Source organism: Phyllostomus discolor, chromosome 3, assembly GCF_004126475.2.
Source record: "Phyllostomus discolor isolate MPI-MPIP mPhyDis1 chromosome 3, mPhyDis1.pri.v3, whole genome shotgun sequence".
Classification (NCBI taxonomy): domain Eukaryota; kingdom Metazoa; phylum Chordata; class Mammalia; order Chiroptera; family Phyllostomidae; genus Phyllostomus; species Phyllostomus discolor.
In genome coordinates this window covers 208,336,431-208,354,720 of record NC_040905.2, presented here as the reverse complement: position 1 = coordinate 208,354,720, position 18,290 = coordinate 208,336,431, and the positions used below count along the sequence as shown (strand labels likewise).

At 60.1% G+C, this 18,290-nt stretch overlaps 2 protein-coding genes across 10 annotated transcripts in view; one reads left to right on the top strand and one right to left on the bottom strand.

Annotated features, from left to right (window-relative positions):
* RALGPS1 (Ral GEF with PH domain and SH3 binding motif 1) overlaps window positions 1–18,290 on the bottom strand; it is a 233,187-nt gene that overhangs the window by 71,495 nt on the left and 143,402 nt on the right. Inside the window, exon 1 of one of the 9 annotated variants that reach the window (XM_036022250.1) lies at window positions 12,245–12,537. The exons of the other annotated variants lie outside the window; for them this stretch is intronic. Coding sequence (XP_035878143.1) covers window positions 12,245–12,509 — 265 coding nt within the window. The 5' untranslated portion in view covers window positions 12,510–12,537. Of the gene's footprint in view, window positions 1–12,244; window positions 12,538–18,290 lie in introns of those variants that run through there. 9 annotated transcript variants of the gene reach the window in all.
* ANGPTL2 (angiopoietin like 2) overlaps window positions 12,415–18,290 on the top strand; it is a 34,507-nt gene continuing 28,631 nt past the window's right edge. Inside the window, exon 1 of the mRNA XM_028512898.2 lies at window positions 12,415–12,963. The gene's annotated coding sequence lies outside the window, so the exon portion shown is untranslated. The remainder of the gene's footprint in view (window positions 12,964–18,290) is intronic.

Genomic DNA, 18,290 nt, shown 5'->3' with positions numbered 1-18,290 from the left:
TCAAATCTTGCCTTGCCAGGCCTACGGCGTGTCAGCACAGGACAGCGTGACCCGACTTCCAGCCAAGCCCTCCTCTGAGGCAGGGCAAGCCCAGACAAGGCGCCATTGCCCTGAGGTCTGGTTGTGTCTCTCACAGGAGGATCATCTTCCACCCCTTGTAAGGACAGAGCGGAGACGCAGGGGCCGAGCCAGGGAGGAGAGTACAGGGAGAGACAGAGCAATCCTGTGGGGCCCAAACTTGGGATCCTTATCTCTGCCAGGACCAGAACGAGAACTTGAAGAATTCAGAGCAAGTCTATGCTGGAACTTCTGGTCAGTGAAAGGGCTCCCATTCACCAACAACTGTGGCCCCAGCATGTTCATGCTAATCTAGTAAGTGCCACTAGCCGGGCCCCCAGTGGAGTGAGGCACTGGGCTTGACCATCAGCGAGCCCATGGGGACCCCACACAGTCTCTGAAGGAGTTACCGTTGTCACGCCTGTTTCGCAGACCTCCCTACTCTGCAGCTCTGGCTCCCAGGGCACTGCCTGCCTAGCCCTCCGGCCGCCTCGGGCTCTTCCTCTGTAATAACCAGTCTGCGATTACAGGAGTCTGATCCTAATGATGTGAGAGGCCTCCATTCTCTGAGGGCTGTCTGCTAGCTCCGCATCACACCTCCCTGAGCTCTTAGGGGGGCCCTGCTTACAGATACGGGACCTGGGCTCGGATAAACTAAACTTGTCCAAGGGCATGTGGCCAGCAAGTGACAGAGTGGGGTTCCAAGCCACATCTGCCAAACTCCTTAACCTCTCATTTACCGATTATTCGACACCGGCCCCAGGGTCAGTGACCACACCTGCTCGGCTCTCAGCCGCTTCCAGCGCCAGCTCAGCAAGCACTTCTCAAACAACAGGAAGGGGGGGAATGCGTAAGTCAGAACCCTCGTGGGCTGCAAATGACTGAAACTCGCCTGAAACTAGCTTCAGAAGGGGGGAAAACCCTAGCACGGCTCACAAGACCAGGGGCTAGAGCACAAAATCCGGGCAGCCCCAAGGAGGGTGGGGCGGGGGTGCCGGCGGCTAGGTGGGAGGTGAACGCCGAGAGGCAAAGAGAACGGCCGTCGGAGCAGGTGGCCTCGTCAAACAGGAAGTTGTCTCAGTTGCCCGGGTGTGGTGTGAGCTTCTTGTCAAACTCAGTTACCACTCCTCACAGGGCAGCTGAAAATACAGCCCTGCTGTGAACTGAATGTTTGGGTGCCCCTGAGATGTGTGTGCTGAAACCCTAACCCCAAGGTGACAGTATTAGAGGGCAAGGCCCACAGGGGGTCACCAGGTCATGAGGGTGGAGCATCCCCACGGATGGATCAGCACCCTTTCGAAAGAGACTCCAGCGCGCTCCCTCACGCCATCCCCGCTGTTCAGACACATCGGGAGGATGAGTATCTATGAACCAGGAGGTGGCCCTCACCAGAGGCCACACCTACCAACGCCTTGATCTTGGACCTTCCAGCTTCCTACAACTTGGAGAAATGAGTTTTGTTGTTGTAAGGCACCCAGTTTATGGTGCAGCTGCTCCTCAACTTGTGAGTTACTCCCCATAAGCCCACCGTAAGTTGAAAACAGGAGTCAAAAATGCATTAGATGCCATGCTGCAGGGTACCATCGGCTGCTTGTGGCCACGTGCCCCTCTGAGAGCTGCGGCCCTGCCCAGCGGCACGGGAGAGGATCGCGCTGCTTGCTGCCGGCTGGGGAAGGATCCCCATTCAAAATTCCCGGCCCGGTTATTACTGAACACGTGTAACTGTAGACCATCGCCAAGTTGAAAAGTCCTGTCAATCACCATTAGGTTGGGACTGTCTGCATTTTGTCACAGCAGCCCAAACTAAGACAAACCATCATCCAAGGCGAGAGAAAAGTCCCGGGGTCATTCCTGTGACCACCTGTTTTCTCTGTACCGTGGAGTCCACGGGTTTCAATTCTGAAGTCCCTGCTTCCTTCCCTTCCTCCAAGAACACGGCAAGAAGGATAGAGCGTGGGGACGGTGCTCACCAGGGCCACCTGTGTCAGAAGGGACCAGACCGAAGCAGGTCCCTCCCACGACAGACAGGTGACCCCTGCATGACGAGATCTCGCTTCTCCCGGAGAGAGGGCCCCAGTGCGGTCTGCCAGGTGAGAGGCCAGCGGTCGCGGTGACACGCATGACTTCACCTGGAGAGCCGCAGGAAAGAGCCTGGGTGTGGGGGAAAGCAACCCGGTTCCCGACCCTCGGCCACGAGGACGGTGAAGGCATCTCACCCGTGAGAAAGGGGTGAGGACTTCCGGCCAAGATGGAGGCGCAGGTAGATACACTGGGCCTCAAGAGAGGGATGAGCACGCCTTCCCACAGAGACGAGGAAGGTGAGGGTGGTGAGAGCTCGCAGGTTTGCACGCTTCTGGGGCCGGGACAAAGGTCTGCATTTCTCCTGCTTTCTCGTCTTTCTCCCGCTTCACCGAATCCCCGTCACCGGGCAGGCAGGGCGGGGCGCTCATCGGTGTAGCGCCGCAGCCGGCCACAGCTCAGCGGGACGTTGCTGTCACGCCGCTCCCACAGAGCGCAGGCTCCTTGGGCAGCCCTGGTCCTCCTGGGCATCTGGGGTCATCGGGTGGCTGAGGTCATGGCTACTTTATCGGGGAGTCTGAGTCCCCTGGGAGCACAAATGGGAAATGTTTATTCTCCCCACCACGCACTCCCCACCCGCGCTGCGCGGGCTCCGCTTCCCGGTTTCGGACAGCTCGCCCCCCGTGGAGTCTGGGCGGGATTCTGTACCCCTGCAGTCACTTCCCATTGTTAGCATGGTCGCATTTCAAGATTTAAGATGTGGTTCTGTTCATCTGGAGACTTGATTCAAACCCAACTTGAAGCGCATCTCAGTTCTCCCTCCCCTCCCTCCCCTCTCCCTGGGGGCTCGGAGGAGGTGGGACAGAGAGTGTTCTGCTCTTGGTCAAGCCCTTTCCTTTGTCTGCCTCAACGGCCTCCCCCAGCAGCTTTCAGACGACTGCAGCGGACCTCACCGGCCCCTCTCTCCGGGGGGAAAAGAGACCTGCTCACACAGGTCACCCGTCCGCGGTGGGAGGGACCTTCTCTGGCCTGGTCCCCTCAGACGCGGGCGGTCTCCACACGGCTGGTGATCCAGGCTTCCTAAGGACCCGTTCAGCTGCGTCCTGGCCTTTCCATCACCGAGGAGCAGCCAGCCAGCCCTCCTCTGCCACAAGGGGCACATGTCCCAACCCGTTCTCTACGCTGGCCCACCACCCGGGCAGCCACAGCTCCCGCCCTGCTGCCAGCCTCTGTCCTCTTCACCTGGAGACCCTGGGGCAGCTGCTGACACCCTGTGCGGGCCACAGGGAACTGGAATGGGGGGGTGGGACCCGCCGCCTCCGGATTCCACCGAGCCCCACCTTCAGAGACCTCTACACCCGTTTCTGTGCTCAGCGGGACCGAAACTTCAGGGGCTGACGTCACTCGGCCCCTTCTTCTTCTTCCCCAGGGAGGGAGCGGGGGCTGAAAAGCACGTGGCCCCCCACTCTCCGCTCCCAGGGGCTCTCCCACGCCCCACGGAGGGTCTGAGGGCTCTGCGGCGCATCACACGCCCAGTCCTGGAGAAGGACTCTGCCAGAGCCTCCTCACTTGGCCTCGGGGAGAAGCAGCTGTCTCGTCTCAAAACGACACTTGTTTTGCATCCAGGACCCTCCTCTCCCTCACAGCAGCGCCCACGCCGGATTTACAGGGGTGGGCGTGGGGAGGAGCCGAGCACCGGAGGTGGGGCAGGACAATCACGCACACACTCTGCAGTCGCTCCCGGCTGCTCAGCGGCTCCGGCCTGTTAACAACCAGGGGTCCCGCACTCACTTTCACTTGACACGTGCAGCGTTTCCACAGCAAGGAAACAGAGTGGGTCGGCTCTGGGGCCAGACCTCGCTCTGGGTGACCTTGGACCAGACTGCCGACTCTCCTACGGCTCTGTTTCCTTACCTGCACGGGGGAGGTCAGCACCCTCGCTCCCACACAGTACGCTGTGGGCTCTCTGAGACAATAAAGAGCTCCTTCGCGTTGTGCCTGGAACACGGCAGCCACACACCTCACAGCAGACTCGGTGGCTACTGTCATTCATAGGTGTTTTCAAACACCAGGGTTGGGGGGAGGCACGAATGGGGCCCCGGGTAGAGGAGGGTCGCAGGCGCCCAGTGTGGTGTCCCCCAGGCTGCGCCAGCTCCAGCACAGGAGCCAAGCATGGTGCCAGGCACGTGCAGGCCCGAAACACGTGTTTTGTTGAATGAGTGGCGTTCTCTTAACTCCAGGAGACTATTAATTTGCTACTTATTAATGAGGTGTTCTGAACGCAGATTTCAGCTGCATTTGGTCCAGCAACCAAGACAGACTGTGGGTCTCAAAAAAAAAATGAGGAGGAGAGACCCCTCTGTGTACGGAGGGTGGGCAGCCCTCCCGGCCCGGCCAGGCAGGAGCCGGCAGCTGTCTCGCGGCGCCTGCCGGAGCTGGATGGCGGCCGTGAATACTTTCTTTCTTAAGTGAAGCTCCTCTCTGTGTGCGCTGAATCACAGCATTCACGGGGGGAGCGGGACAAGAGCATTTCCTAAGTGGATACCAGGCATCAGCTGGGGCAGGGGGTTGGGGGCCTGGCTGGGCCGAGTCTCTAGCAGGAAAGGAACGTGAAACCAGCTCCTACAGCGGGCGGGCGTCTCTTCGACCCCCCGCAGTGGGTGCTGGGGGGGGCGTTAGGACAGACGAACACTCAGACCACAGACCTCAGCAGGGGGGTAGAGGGTGGGGGATGAACAGACCAGGCCCAAAATAGGCTGAGCGTCTGGGGCGTCAGCTGGGATTTGCCCCTTCCAGCAAAGTCAGGGCCCAAGCATTCTGTTTACCAAATGCTCTGCACACATAGAAACCGGGACGGTCTGGGCTCCACATAGAAGGGGATGGGGAGGGTCCCCCCAGGGTGGATTTCGAGGTGTTGGAAGCGTCTCTGCCTGGTGATTTCACCCTGGCCGCATGCCTGGGAAGCTCGCTGCAACAGTGCCTTGCCAGGAGTCCTCCCTTATCTGCCCGGCCGCCTCCTCGGGCCCCAGGAAAGATAAGCAAGGTCACCCACTGCTCGCTGCCTCTGGGACGAGGGTTCCAGCAGCTATCTGCAAGGGGGCTGCTGCCCTCCTGCACCAACCATGGAGCTGCCTGCAGTCCCTCATCTCCTGTTTGGGATGGAGGTCTTGTCTCACACAGACAATGTTTCAGAAGCCACAATTTTTTTAAAAAATTTATATCATATGAGGATGATTTAAACCAGCTTTGAAAATTTCCAGTGAAATTTTTATTAGGAAGATACAAAGAAAATCGAACCGCTCCTCCCTCTGTTCCCCAGCCGGGGGCGGGGGAGCCCCCCCCGCCCCCCGGGACCGGCCCCGGCCCCCACGGCAGCATGAGAGCGCAGGGACAGGCACATGAGCGCCCCTTCACATTCCGTGGCGATGACGGAATGAAAACCAGGCAGCTGCAAGTCCCGGCGCCCTGGCCGCGAGCGAGCGGACCCGGAGCCCAGGCTCCGGTGTTCGGACGGGCTTCGTGCGCATTTGCTGACCGAGCAGCAGCACCCAGACTTGAGGGGGGGTGCTGCCGGGACTCTGTCCCCGGGGGCGGGGGGGTTGAGAAGTCAGGAACGCACTCGATCGTACACGAGCTAAAAACAGGCTCTCAAAGCTGCTTTGTAACTGAGCGTGCGCCCGTGCTGACATTTGTTTGGCAAGCATGTCACAGACTGTCTTCAAAGGGCTTTCCGCTCGGCCTGGGCATCCTCTGTGAGGCCGGGCAGAGCAGGGTAACCAGGAGCTCTGTCTTAGCACCCTCCCATGAAGGCGGGTCTCCTAACTTCTCAGCAGGACCGGGAGCACGTGGTTCCCGGCCAGGCACAGGGAAGCAAGTCACAGGATCTGACCACAATACCCCCAGGGGATAAGAAGACCAGCTGGCTCACTCTCAGCTTACAGGCAGCTGTTTGATTAAATCTGGATGGATGGGGGTTGTGGCAGTCCCTCAGCTTCCCGATGCTCAGACCCTCCCCTGGGCCTTTCCGAGACCAGCAGACCAGGAGAGGCGGGGCCTTGCCATTTTGGCCCTTGAGTGTGGGTCAGCTTCACTGGAACCTTGGTCACCAGAACTGCCAAACCTCCTCGAATCTGAGAAGTCCTCAATGGATAAATACATCATAATCTGCCCCGGCTGGTGTAGCTCAGTGGATTGAGCGCGGCCTGTGAACCAGGCATCGCAGGTTCGATTCCCAGTCAGGGCATGTGCCTAGGTTGCAGGCCACGGCCCCCAGCAACTCTCTCTCTCTCTCTTTCTCATTCCCTTCCCTCTCTAAAAATAGATAAATAAAATCTTAACAAAACAAAACAAAACAGAAAGTGCTGCCAATTAAACCCTGACATGCTATTAACTTGAAGATGTATCCTGATTTCGGAGATCTCAAAATAAGAGAAAGTGTATTAGAATCGAAAAAAGGCGGTTTGTTTTCGGTACAACTGTGCCCCTGCTGGCTTTGAGGCAGGCGCTCCTCCCAGGGCCACCGTGTGCTGCCTGCGTGGCCTGGGGCGAGGGACTTCGCTCTGCCGAGGTCTGTCTTCTTGTTAGCAGAACGGAATGATAACACTTCCCTCACAGGGTTTGAGAAGAGAAAAAAAAAGATACTTAAAGAACGTTGAGCCTGATGTCTGATAGTCACAGGTAGCTGTACAACACGGGGCTCTAACAAGCTTGTGGGGACGGCATTTTGGCACCTTCCAGTGCCCAGGCGGGTACGCTGATCGGAACCGACCTGTGAATTATTAGGACTGATATTCCCAGCCGACACGACCAAGAGCAGAGAGGAAGGGGACGCCAAGCAGCGGGCGAGGCGTCCGGTGGGGCGACAATAGCGGTGAGTGCGGGAGGTCTGGGTGGGGAGACCTGTTTGGCTGGGCTGCGGGGAGCCCCGGTCCCTGAAGTGGAGGCGCCACTGTACTAAAGTGACTCTCTGGTCAACAACAACGGTAAAATTGGGACAATATACACACACTATGTAGAAGCCCTTGAAAACGACCCAGAGCAACAGAAACTGGAGGAGACGTGGTCCTTGAAAGGTGGGAAGCATGCCAGGGCACTTCCCAGTTTGCGGTGACACGGGGGAGACCAGGGCCAAAACAGTGTGGCAGAAGTGTGGGCTGGGACGGAGGGAAAGAGGTTAGACGTGGAGGGTGAGCAATGAAGAGGAAAGCGCCAGCCAGGAGGGGACCACAGAGGGGAAGCTCCTGAACTGCCGTACAGATTCCTCCCCCGCGAACCCTCAGCGAGCCCCTGCGTTGTACAGGCACAGATGGAGACTCCAGGGAGCCCCTCTGAAGACCCCAAAGAAAGCAGCGGCAGGGAGGCAGAGAGTCCAACAACTGCCCGAATGTAGAATTTGGAGTACAGGTTCTGCTAAATTAAAGGGGCTGAGCAAACACTTACGGCTTTTGATTTAATTCTAGAAAAACCACGCCTTACAAGTAAGCCCAGTACTAAGGGTTATACCATAGGGCTACGGGCAAAACCAAAATAAACCCACCTGAATGAAACCTGAACACCAAGCCTCCACAATCTCAAGTGGGTATGACAGTAATCTGACTGCCAGCTAGAATAAAACACAGCATTCTTTAGAGGAAGACAATAAAATATACAGCCTTTTTAATGTATCATCCAAAACGCCCAATATACAATTGAAAATATACAGATGTAAAAAAGCAGAAAAGTGCGACGCACAATCAAGAGAAGTAACGCTCAATAAAATCGGACCCACTGATGAGCCAGCTGTGGGAATTAGTAACCAAGGACTTTAAAATGGCTATGATAAATGTACACAGGATTTTCGGGAAATGAAGGACAGAACAAATAAATGGATAGAGAATCTCAGGGGAGAAATGGACCTATAAAAATAAACCTAGGTAAATTCTAGGAACAAAAAATAAAGTACCTAGCAAAAAACATAGTTTGGATGAAATTAATAGCAGAGTAGATACTGTCAAAGAAAAGATCTGCGAAGCTGAAGGCAGGTAATAGAAATGATCAAAAGTGAAGAACAGAGTGAAGAAAGATAAAAATAAATAAATACAGAGACCAGGGGACAACACCTAGTGTGTAAATGGAATTCCAGAAGGGAGGGGAGGGGAGAGAGAATTGGGCAGAAAAAATATCTGAAGGCATAATGGGCAAAACCCCCCCTACATCACCAAATTCAGTGCAAAACATCAGCCCATAGATCTGAGCAGCTCAGTGAAGCTACACAGAACCAATACCACGAAAACCACACCTGCTCAGACCGCAGTCAAACCACTGAAAAGCAAAGACACGGAGATACCTTAAAAGCAGCCAGAGGGGGAAAGACCTACCACGTACCCAGGAACAACAACAAGGAGGAGAACTGACTTCTGGCCGGAAACAACGAAGGCCAGGCGGCACCGGGAAGGCATTTAAAGAGCTCTAGGGGGAACACACAGTTAGCTTGGGACACGTGAAGCTTCTTGGAAGGCGGTTCCTCCCCTCCCAAGCACTCCCTTGCAGCGACAGCACCCACGCCCTCCCCACCCCCGCCCCCCCACACACAGTAAGGTCGACATCCTGGCATCCCCAAGGACAACAACAAAACATCGACTGCCCACTGCAGGGGAGGGGTGAGACAGGAGGACGCGGGAAACCACTTGTACAGACCGTCAGACACCATCAGGGCTCTCTGTGCGCTGCCACCATGCAAACATCAGACATTTTTTTGTCCCAGCCAAAGCTCTAATAAGAAAAATGAGAACTCTCCCCTCCTGAAATGTGTTAGTCACATGATGATCTGGCCCACCAGGCGGGTGGGAAGGTGGGAACAGTGCTCCCACAGAAGGTCGGGGGGGTCCGAGCGCCAGGAGCAGTCCAGGCAGACTCTGGGCTGAGACGCTCCGGGAGAGTGCGGCGGGAGGGGGCGGGGGGCCCAGGCCGGGGCGGGAGGAGCGGCGGCGGCGCACCTGCCCCGACAGCTGCCAGTTGGGGAATGCTGGGCGCCCAGCCGAGCCAGTGCTTCAGGTGCATCGCCTTCACCCTCCCACTGACCCCGAGGAGCGCTAGCACTCATTTTTTAAACACGAGGAAACGGGGTCTGGAAGAGAGCCGGAAAACTTCCCAGGTTGGTGAAGGGCCGTTGGACTCCAAGCCACGGCTCTGCACCCTCCGCCAGTCAGCCGTCCGGGTGTCCACTCCGGCGCGCTGGGCCGGGCAAGGCGGGCGCTCTCCGCGGCCAGCCCTGCGCGTGCCCGGGGCTCGGGGACTCGCCGCCCAGGAGGTGAGACGCGCTACCACCGCCAGCATTCGCTGAGCACTCCCCGGGCACCGGCCACTGCGTGCTACACTTAGCGTGCCACGTCTTTCTTAATCCCCACATCAGCTCTGTGAGGTAAGTCCTTGGGTCCTCCCCATTTTGCAGGGGAGCAAAGTGGGGCTCAGCGCTCCTGAGCGGTAGAACTAGAACTTGACTCTATGGCCCACGCTCCCCAGCAGCACACTCGAGCGTCCAAGGCCACCCAAACGGGCAGGGCCCCCCCGTGCTCCTCCCCGTCTTGAGGAGGTCCTGGGGACTCTGAACTGTGAAAGCAAATCTGTTTGCAGGGGTCTTGGGCTGCCCCTGTTCCACACGGAGGGGAAGTCCGAGGAATGCCCCTGCCCCGGCCTGGAGATGCCCCCGGCCTCTCCTCCCGGGCTGGCTGCGACCACCTCCCAGGAGCTCCGGACCACGTGCCTGCAGTTCCCATCGATCCGGGCTGCACTCGACAGCTAATGGGGACTTTCAAAGTAAAAGCAAGTCAGAACACCGCCATGCTTAAACCCTTTCAGTGGCTTCTGCCGTCCTTGGGACAGAGCCCCATCTCTCACAAGGCCTTGTGTTCTGCCCTGCCCCCTTCTCCCCTCAGCCAAACGCACTTCTCGGCCCCTCAAGAGAACTCCCTGCACCTTCCTGCTCTCCCCGCCGGGTCCGCTCCGGTCACTCAGGCTGTGCGACAAACTATCGCCCAAACTCGGAGGCCTAAACCCACCATTTCCTCACCCCGGCGGGTTCTGCGTGAAGAGTTCAGCTGTGGAGCATTGGGATGGCTTGTCTTCGCTCCCGGTGTCTGAGGCCTCGGCAGGAAGACCCTCTGGCTGTGGGGAGCTCGAGGGCCAGGGGCTGGAACCATTGAGAGGCATCTCTCCCCACGTGTCTGCAGTTGATGCTGGCTCTCGGCCAGGACCTATGCATCCGACGGCCTCTGCATGGCAGCTCCCGGGTAGCTTGCTACCCTGCCTTGCTCCTGGGTAGCTGGACTTCACCGGCTCGAGCCTGGCTCAGAGCTCCAAATGAGAGCACCCCGGGGCTCGAGGCAGAAGCCGCGCTGCCTGTGCTCAGCCAGCCCCGGAACCCCGGTGGTGCCGCCCCACTGCATTCTGCTGGTTACCAGCAAGTCGCCCGCCCGCCCACCCAGATTCAAGAGGAGGAGTGTCGAGGTCGCACTGAGGACCAGGAGATACTGTTGAGGCCATCTCTCTGAAAAAGTGATCCACCACGTGGTCTTTACCCACCATTGTCTCTGCCCAGACCACCGTCCTTGCGCCAACCGCACCCCCTGCTGACTCTCACGGAGTGCTCGGGTTTCGGCTGAAGCACCACTCCGTCAGGGAGGCGCGGGGACTGCCCTGCCCAGGCTCCTGAGGGAGCTCCGGCTCAGACACTCCCTCAGCGCCCAGACCTCCTCACGCACCCCAGTCTGTCCCCTGACCAGGAGCTCTGTAAGCACGGGGACTTCGCCTTGCTGGTGCTGGCCCAGAGCAGGTCCCACTCACCCTGGAGGAGAGAGGCAGACAGCCTGGAGAAGAGACAGGAAGAGGAAAGGGGGAAAGGAGGATGCCCACTGGCCTCCAGGCTGTCAACAGTGCGGATCAGAAAGAATTCAGCCCTGCCCCCTGCGCCTCTGCCTGCCTTGAGCCCCCAGCCTGCTGTGGCTCCGCCACCCAGGCTCAGCCACGGCCCCACCGGGCCCGCCACAGACTGGCTGGGCATCTTCATCCCCATGGCAGATGCAGGGAGGGTTTCTGTCCAATCCAGGGGTCTGGCTAATGTGGCCTATAATGTACGGGGGTCTTTTGGTAAAGACACACCTTCTGGAAAGGGGTGGGAACGACAAATGGAGAAAGGAGGAGGTCTGAGCGCTGACAGAAGCTGAGGCCAGCAGAGAACTTTGCTCCCCGAAAAGACACAAGCGGCAGCTCTTAGGCGGGGAGGGCCAGGACGGACCCATCTGCCCAGGGACCAAGGGCATGATGCACCGTGCCGGGCGGGGGAGGGTACCCCTTTAATGTTTCTCTCTCGGTCTGTGCCCAAACACACGCACCACCACCACCACCACCACCACCACCATCATCCTTTTTTTTTTTTTTAAGGAAAGAAGAGTCACCGCTCTGTTTCGCGTGGCTGTGGCCCCGGCGGAGGGAGACACCTGTGCCCACGGCCCCCTCCCCGGAGCCCATCCTTCTGCCCGCTGTGGGACTGCTCGCTCTGGGGTCCAGGGCCGGCTCTTCCTCTCTCGCTCTGACGCTGTCGGCAGTCACGAGGTCCCCCCTCCCCATGACAGACTGTGCCGAGGAGTCTGAGGGTCACCCATTATTTCTTCCTGAGGAACCTGCTGAGGGCTGGGGTCAGGGCAACCCCCCTGGCCCACCGGACCCCGAGTCCGAGTTCAGCCCACGGAGGCATCGTGCCCTGTGCCGGGCCCTTTCCCGGCCAACCTCACAGGAGAGTGCTCGCAGGCAGACTGCTAGTACTCGCTCATCCGCTGAGGCATGAACGGGATGTCCAGAGAGGTGACTGCCCCAGTGACTCACTCAAGGCCCCGCAGGCGGGAAGTGACAGTGTTCCTCTGGTGCTGCCCTCACCCCCAGCTGTGGTGTGTCCACTGCCCCGGGCTCCTGCCTCCCGAGCTTTCTCGGCACAGATGCTACTGGCTTCTGCACAGACAGCCTCGGGCTCCCTTCCCCGGGGTTCAGAGGTGGGAGGGAGGCCGCAGGAAGGCCTTCCGCAGGGGGCTGCCCTGCCTACCCACCTGGCTCTGTGGGGCAGTGCTGGGGGAGGACCCTGCTCCCTGCAGCTTGCACACAGTTGCCTGCACAGCTGGAGCAGACCTCAACCCCTTACCTGAGTCAGAGGGGAAGCTGTTTGCCTTTCGGAGAGAACCAGGAGCTGCCTGGGCTTTGGAGAGCGGGCAGGCCAGGGAGCAGAGCTGGCCAGGCGGCGCGTGCCAAGGAAGGAGGGGGCCGCCGAAGCCGCCAAAGCAGGCTGGGGCGGGAGGGGCCAGGCCAGCTGGGGCCGGAGCTAGTGTGACATCACCGGGCGGCCCGCCTCTGTCTGGGGCTGAGGGGAGGCCCAGAGCCTTTCTGGGGCCTGGGGGATCCTCTTGCATTGGTGGGTGGAGAGATGTGCCTGCAGCCAACCAGGGTCAGGCTGTGCTCACAGTTTCCTCCGGCGGGCGGCATGTAAAGGCTCCACAAAGGAGTTGGGAGTTCAAATGAGGCTGCAGCGGACGGCCTGAGCTGCGGACGGACCGAGCCCCAAGCTGTGCCACCCGAGTCCAGACCTGCAGAGCATGGCCCTGAGGCAGCCACCGGCTCCCACCCCAAGAGGAGGCAGGCTGTGAGCAGCCCCGCAGGACCCCGGCCAGCCCCCGCCCCGGGCCAGCGGAGCTCCACTGTGCAGGCGGAGCAGAGCCGGCAGAGGCCAGCGAGGCAGGGCTGCTGGGTGGCCGGGCAAGCCTGCGACTCGAGGACCCCTCCTGGAGGCCATGGACAGGCTGCTTTGCTGACGGCCAAAGGGAAGCATGTGAGGAGCTGCCCCAGGAGCCAGGCAGGAGGGAAGAGGTAAGGAGCTAGCTTGGTGGCACGGAGGGGCGGGAGGCAAGAGGCAGCAGCTGGCCCCGTGTCTTGGTGCTCAAGACCCCGGCCCCTCCAGCTGGGGTGTGTGTGCAGCTGGATCACAGAGGGGGTCACTCCTGCTTTCACTGGGAGCTGAACACGGCGCGTGCCGGGGCAGGACCAGCAGATGCTGGGCCAGAGGCTGGTGCTCTAGCCGTGCGATCAGGGGCTGGGGCTCTGAGGCTCCGTCAGGCAGCCGCTCTCCTCCGCGGACAAAGAGCCTTTGGGGGCCGTCAGCGGCTCCTGGGCCAGCCCGGGCTGGGGGTGTACGCGAGTGAGCGCTCCGTGGAGGTGTGTGCCCGAGGGGCCGGTAGGCTGGGGCGTCCCAGACGCCAGGGATAGCTGAACGTCCGGGAAGGCGGTTTAAGTCTGGGGTTGCTCTGCCCCGGCTAGGGAGGGCACCCAGGCAAAAGCAAAAGCAAAGCCTGTCCTGGGAGAGCCGGGAGCCCTTGTTCAGAGTGTTCCCTGGAGCCGAGCAGCCGGTGCCCACCCCCTCGGCCGGGCAGGAGGGGGCGAGGGGCTGCAGTGCCGGAAGGGGCCTGCGAGCCGGAGACCTGTGCCGCTGTGACTCGGGCGAAGCGCTGCCCTGGCTCTCTCCGCATGTCCGAGGACGCCCAGTCCCCCTTCACACGGGACGGCGGCCCAGGCACCCCGGTCTCCCGCAGGCTGGGCGCGGCTGGGAGACAGGGGGGGTCCGGCACCGGGTGGGGGACGGCACAGGCTCCACACTCCACGTCCCTTGAAAGCGCTTGGTGTTAGATAACATTTCGAAACAGAAATTCTCCCCTGAGCCCTCCCTGCTCCTCCTGTGACATGTGTGTCACGGGTCAGCCGCTCCCCTGCCATGGGGTTACAACGGCCCCCAGAGGCCGGCCGGTCACTTGGCGAAGGGCCCCCTCCGAGGAAAGGGGACGGAGCTCCCAGTACCCAGGGGGAGCCCCGGGCTCCCCACGTGTGCTTTTCTGAACTGAGGTGCGGGAAGGCAGTGCCCAGCGGCTGGGGTCAAACCCAGCTCTTCCCTCCTAGCCCCAGTTTCCTTCTCTGTGAAACGGGGTGACGACAGTGCCCATCTCTCAGTAACGGCTAGCACTCATGCTGCACGCACCGGACCCCGGCGCTCCCCAGCCCTCACGACCCCCCGGAAGCCATGTGCTGCCCTCCATTGCCCTTTCACAGGCAGGGGACTGGGGCGCAGCGAGTAGTAAGGGCTTGTGCCCGAGGCCGCGTGGTTAGGAAGCGGCAGTCCCAGGACTTGAACCCAGCACTCTGAACCCCGTCCCACTGCTTTCTAGGAGGGCCTCAGCGCCAGTGCCTGGTATGCGGCGAACCCTCAGAAAATGTTAGTCACTGCCTGTTACGGACCGTAACAAGCAGACTCATGAGGAGAGGGCAGGGACCCACACTCCCTCTCCTGGCGCACTGCTAGGGTGTCAGAAAGTGCACCAGGCCTTGGGGGGGGGCTTTACATCTGGGGCGACCCGCAGCACGCCCGGGCCCTGGAAGTCCACACTAGGGGTGACAAAAGGAACTCGGTGTGCCCAACACCGGCCCTGCAGTGCAGCGCCCCATGCCTACACGGGCACTCCTCGTCCGCCTGTCGGTCTCTGCCAGAACCACACTGGGTGAGGAGGGTGAGGAGGGTGCGCTACCTCCGTGCCATAGGAGGCCCCCGAAATTGGAGGGCCAGTGCCAGGCTGTCTGGGGCTGCACAAGGAGAGGCACAGACCCCTGCCCCAAACCGCCCCCCCAACCCCATCACCAAGTCTGGCCACATGGTGGCCAAGCCTGGTGGGTCTGACGCCAGCGACACTGGTGCACCTTAGCCCAAGACAGTGACAGCGGCTTCTCTCCCGAGACCCCAGAGGTCTCGGTGGGCTCCCTGAACTCCTGGAAGTGTTTTGAAAAGCTGACGTTAAATGTGTGCTCCTCCAGCACAAGGCCTCTGGGGCGGCGGAGGCCCCGGCCTGGAACCGGGGCGGCTCACTGGGCTCTCTGGGCAGCCTGGGCTGAGCGAAGGCTCCGGCTGACTTCATCGGCTGGCAAACAGAAAGGGCTCAGCCATCAGTCAGCGAAGGCAGTCGTGGCAGGGCAGACTGAAGCGTGTGACGCGCGTGGCCCGGGGGAACCCTGCGTGGTGCGACGGTGAGCTCACGAGTGGGGCGAAGCTACCGCTCCGCTCCACACACGATGGTGTACTAGGCACCCGCCGAGCTAAGGCAGGCACGGGCATCACCCTATTTCGTCCTCGCCAGAACCCCAGGAGGCAGGTGCTAGTGTCAGCATCCCGTTTTAGAGATGAGAAAACTAGGGCTGAGGAAGGGTGAGGAGCCTGCCCAAGGTCACACAGTTGATGATTATGTAGGACTTGACCCCTGCTCAGTCTGGCTTCAAAGTCCATACCTTTCCCCACTCTTCTGCCCTGTTCAAGGTGTCTTGACTTTTCCCCTGACCTTGTCGTTGGGTCCCTGCCCATGGCCCCCAGCAGCCGCATCTGTTTGGGTTGCTGTCCTACAGGATGCTGCACGGGCCATCTGAAAACCGCGTGCGTGCCCGACTGGGACGCAATGCTTGCTTGTCACTGAAGCCGCCTCTGAGGCAGAACAGGCGTTGCTGCCACCCTCTGACAGAGGAGCCTCTGCAGAGTCCCGCCGCGTGGCTGCGGTAATGCGGCCAGAGGGGGACGGGACGGGGTTCCCAGCCGGCTGTCCGGCTTCAGAAACCCATGCACCTGGAGCTCTGCGCCACCGTCCCCCGACGCTGGCACCGCGGAACCCTGGCACCAGCTCTGTGGAGCGGAGCCTCCTCGTGCTGCCTGCACTTGCACTTGGAGATTCCGCAGCCTGCTGAGTCGGAGTGCAGGCCCTCAGGGTCTACACTGGGCCACGCCCGGGCAATTCCTCGGAAGCCACGAGAGGTGGCCCTGGTAGCTGCCTTAGAACGAACACAGCGGAGTGCAGCCCCGCCCTCGGCAGGTACACTCAGCTCTGGCCTCTCTCTTAATCCCAGCTGGTTTCACCCGGCCCGGTCTCCGTGGACAGCGGGCGGATGGGGAGGGGCTCTGTTTCCTGCGTGCACAGCCGCGTGGGGGGAGGAGGTGGAAGGTGGAGCCGGTAATCACACAGACACGCGGCAGCAGGAAGCTGTAGAGACTTGCGGCGCCAAGATGGGGGCCTGCGGGGTGGGCGGTGCGGTCCCACTTTACAGAGGAGGAAACCGAGGCCCGGAGGTGCACGCAGCCCCTCTGCCCAGGTCTCCCCACGGGTGGGCCAGGAAGCGGGGATGCGAACCCAGATCTGGGCTCGTTCTGCCCCGCCCCGCTGCCGTCCTGGACAAACACACTGTGGAAATCTCAAGAATGAATCAATTCATTGAATGGCATTTCTTTTCTGTAAATTTATATAAAACACCCCAAATAGAAGGGTTATTCAGCCACTGGCAGCTTGGAGTTTGTGGTGATAGGTCACATCAGAACCTCATTCTGACGGCAGTTTCTATGACAAAATCCTAATTCTCTGACTCTGACTGTGAGCCATGTGACTAGTTTAATGCCCGCTTTGGGGGGGCTGCAGACATCACCCCGTGCCGCTGTAAAGCATCACAGAACGGTAAGCACCGTGAGACACTGCAATGTCCCGCTCCACGTGTTCATCACCGTAAGACATTCCGATCACAGAAGTGTTCACATGTGAGTGGGGCGGGGGGTGGGGGGCACAGGCAAGCCTCTCACAATCGAGCGATTGTGTGTGGTCTATTCTCTGGTGAGACCAGGCTGTCCTGGGGCCAGCAGCCCCAGGGCCCCAGCTTCCCCTGCTGCCCGGGCCCTCCAGGAAGGCGGGCCCAAGATCCCCTAAGAAAAGACCAGAACTCTTCTTATCTCCAAGAAATGCCTGAGGACTCGCCCAGCTCCAGGAATGCCCCAACTCCTGCTTGAGGTAGTCCCACTTTAACCTTCTTGAAGGAAATATGGTGTCTCTTAGTTACTGCTGAACCAACAACACGGACTCAGGGCCAGGCAGAGAAAGGCATCTGTGGAGGGAGGGAGGGAGGGAGGGAGTGAATGTGAGTGAGTGAATGTGTGAGTGAGTGAGTGAATCAGTGAATGAGTGTGTGAGTGAGTGAATAAGTGAATGAGTGAGTGAATGTGTGAGTGAGTGAATGTGTGAGTGAATGAGTGGCTGAATGAGTGGCTGAATGAGTGAATGAGTGAGTGAGTGAAGCAAGCCTCTGACCCAGGCAAACAAGCCTCCCAAGCCTGGGTGCCACACCATTCCATTCTCTGTTGTCTAGCTAAGGTCTCTTTCAGGGTGCCTCCACCTTCCCAACCCCCACCCCAGCCGGGCTAAGTGCCACCACAGCCATCTGAGCCGTCCTACCAGGACACCGATCACTCTGCAGTACAAGTGCCTGCTCTCTGTCTCACCCACTGCCGGCGGCCCTGGAGGGCAGGGGCCTTCCTTGTCCTTGCTCTTCCTCCAGCACCCAGCGCAACAGCCGCCGAAGGGGAAATGCTCAGGGAGTGTGTCCAATGAAGGGAATCCGTGAATTCCTATTTAGTGACCCCAGTGCCATCCTGGTTGTCGGGGACGCAGAACGGGTACCATCCTGACCTTGCTTTTCAGGAGCTCACAGTCTGGGGGTAGACGACCCGATGCGACGGGCTGGGTCCCGGGTGCTGGGATGGAAGGAGCCACGGCTGCTCCTGGGAGCTGGAGGAGGGCGGGGCCCGCTCTGCAGACGGACGGCTGCACAAAGAAGTGGACTCATGAGGCCGACTCAGGAAGGCAGGCGGGCAGGGAGGTGTGACGACACAGGCTGTGTGTGTGTGTGTGTGTGTGTGTGTGTCAGTAGGACACTGACAAGACCAGATTTAAGTTCTAGAAAGTCAGGTCTGGAGTGGTGCTGTCCCAGAGGCGAGGAGGCCAGCGGGGACCGGTGGGTTAGAAGCTTGGCCCTGGAGTGGATGAACCTGGCTGCAGGCCGGCTCCACGCCTCGGCGGGCCTGTGGCCCTGGCCAAGTGGCGTCATCCATTACCTCTGTTTCCTCAGCTGTGAGCTGGGGGCAAGCATAGCCCCGGCCCCGCAGAGCTGCGGGGATCAGTGAGGTGGGCACAAAAAGTGCTTGTCCCAGTGCTCAAAGGGTAAGCCCACGCCAACAGGCTGAGGTGGCCCGGGTGCCAGGCACTCGGCCTGGCCCAGAAGACCAGCTCCAGGCCAGGCCCGGCCTTCCCCGGAAGCCACGGGGGGCAGCACCGTCCACCCAGCCCGAGGCTTCT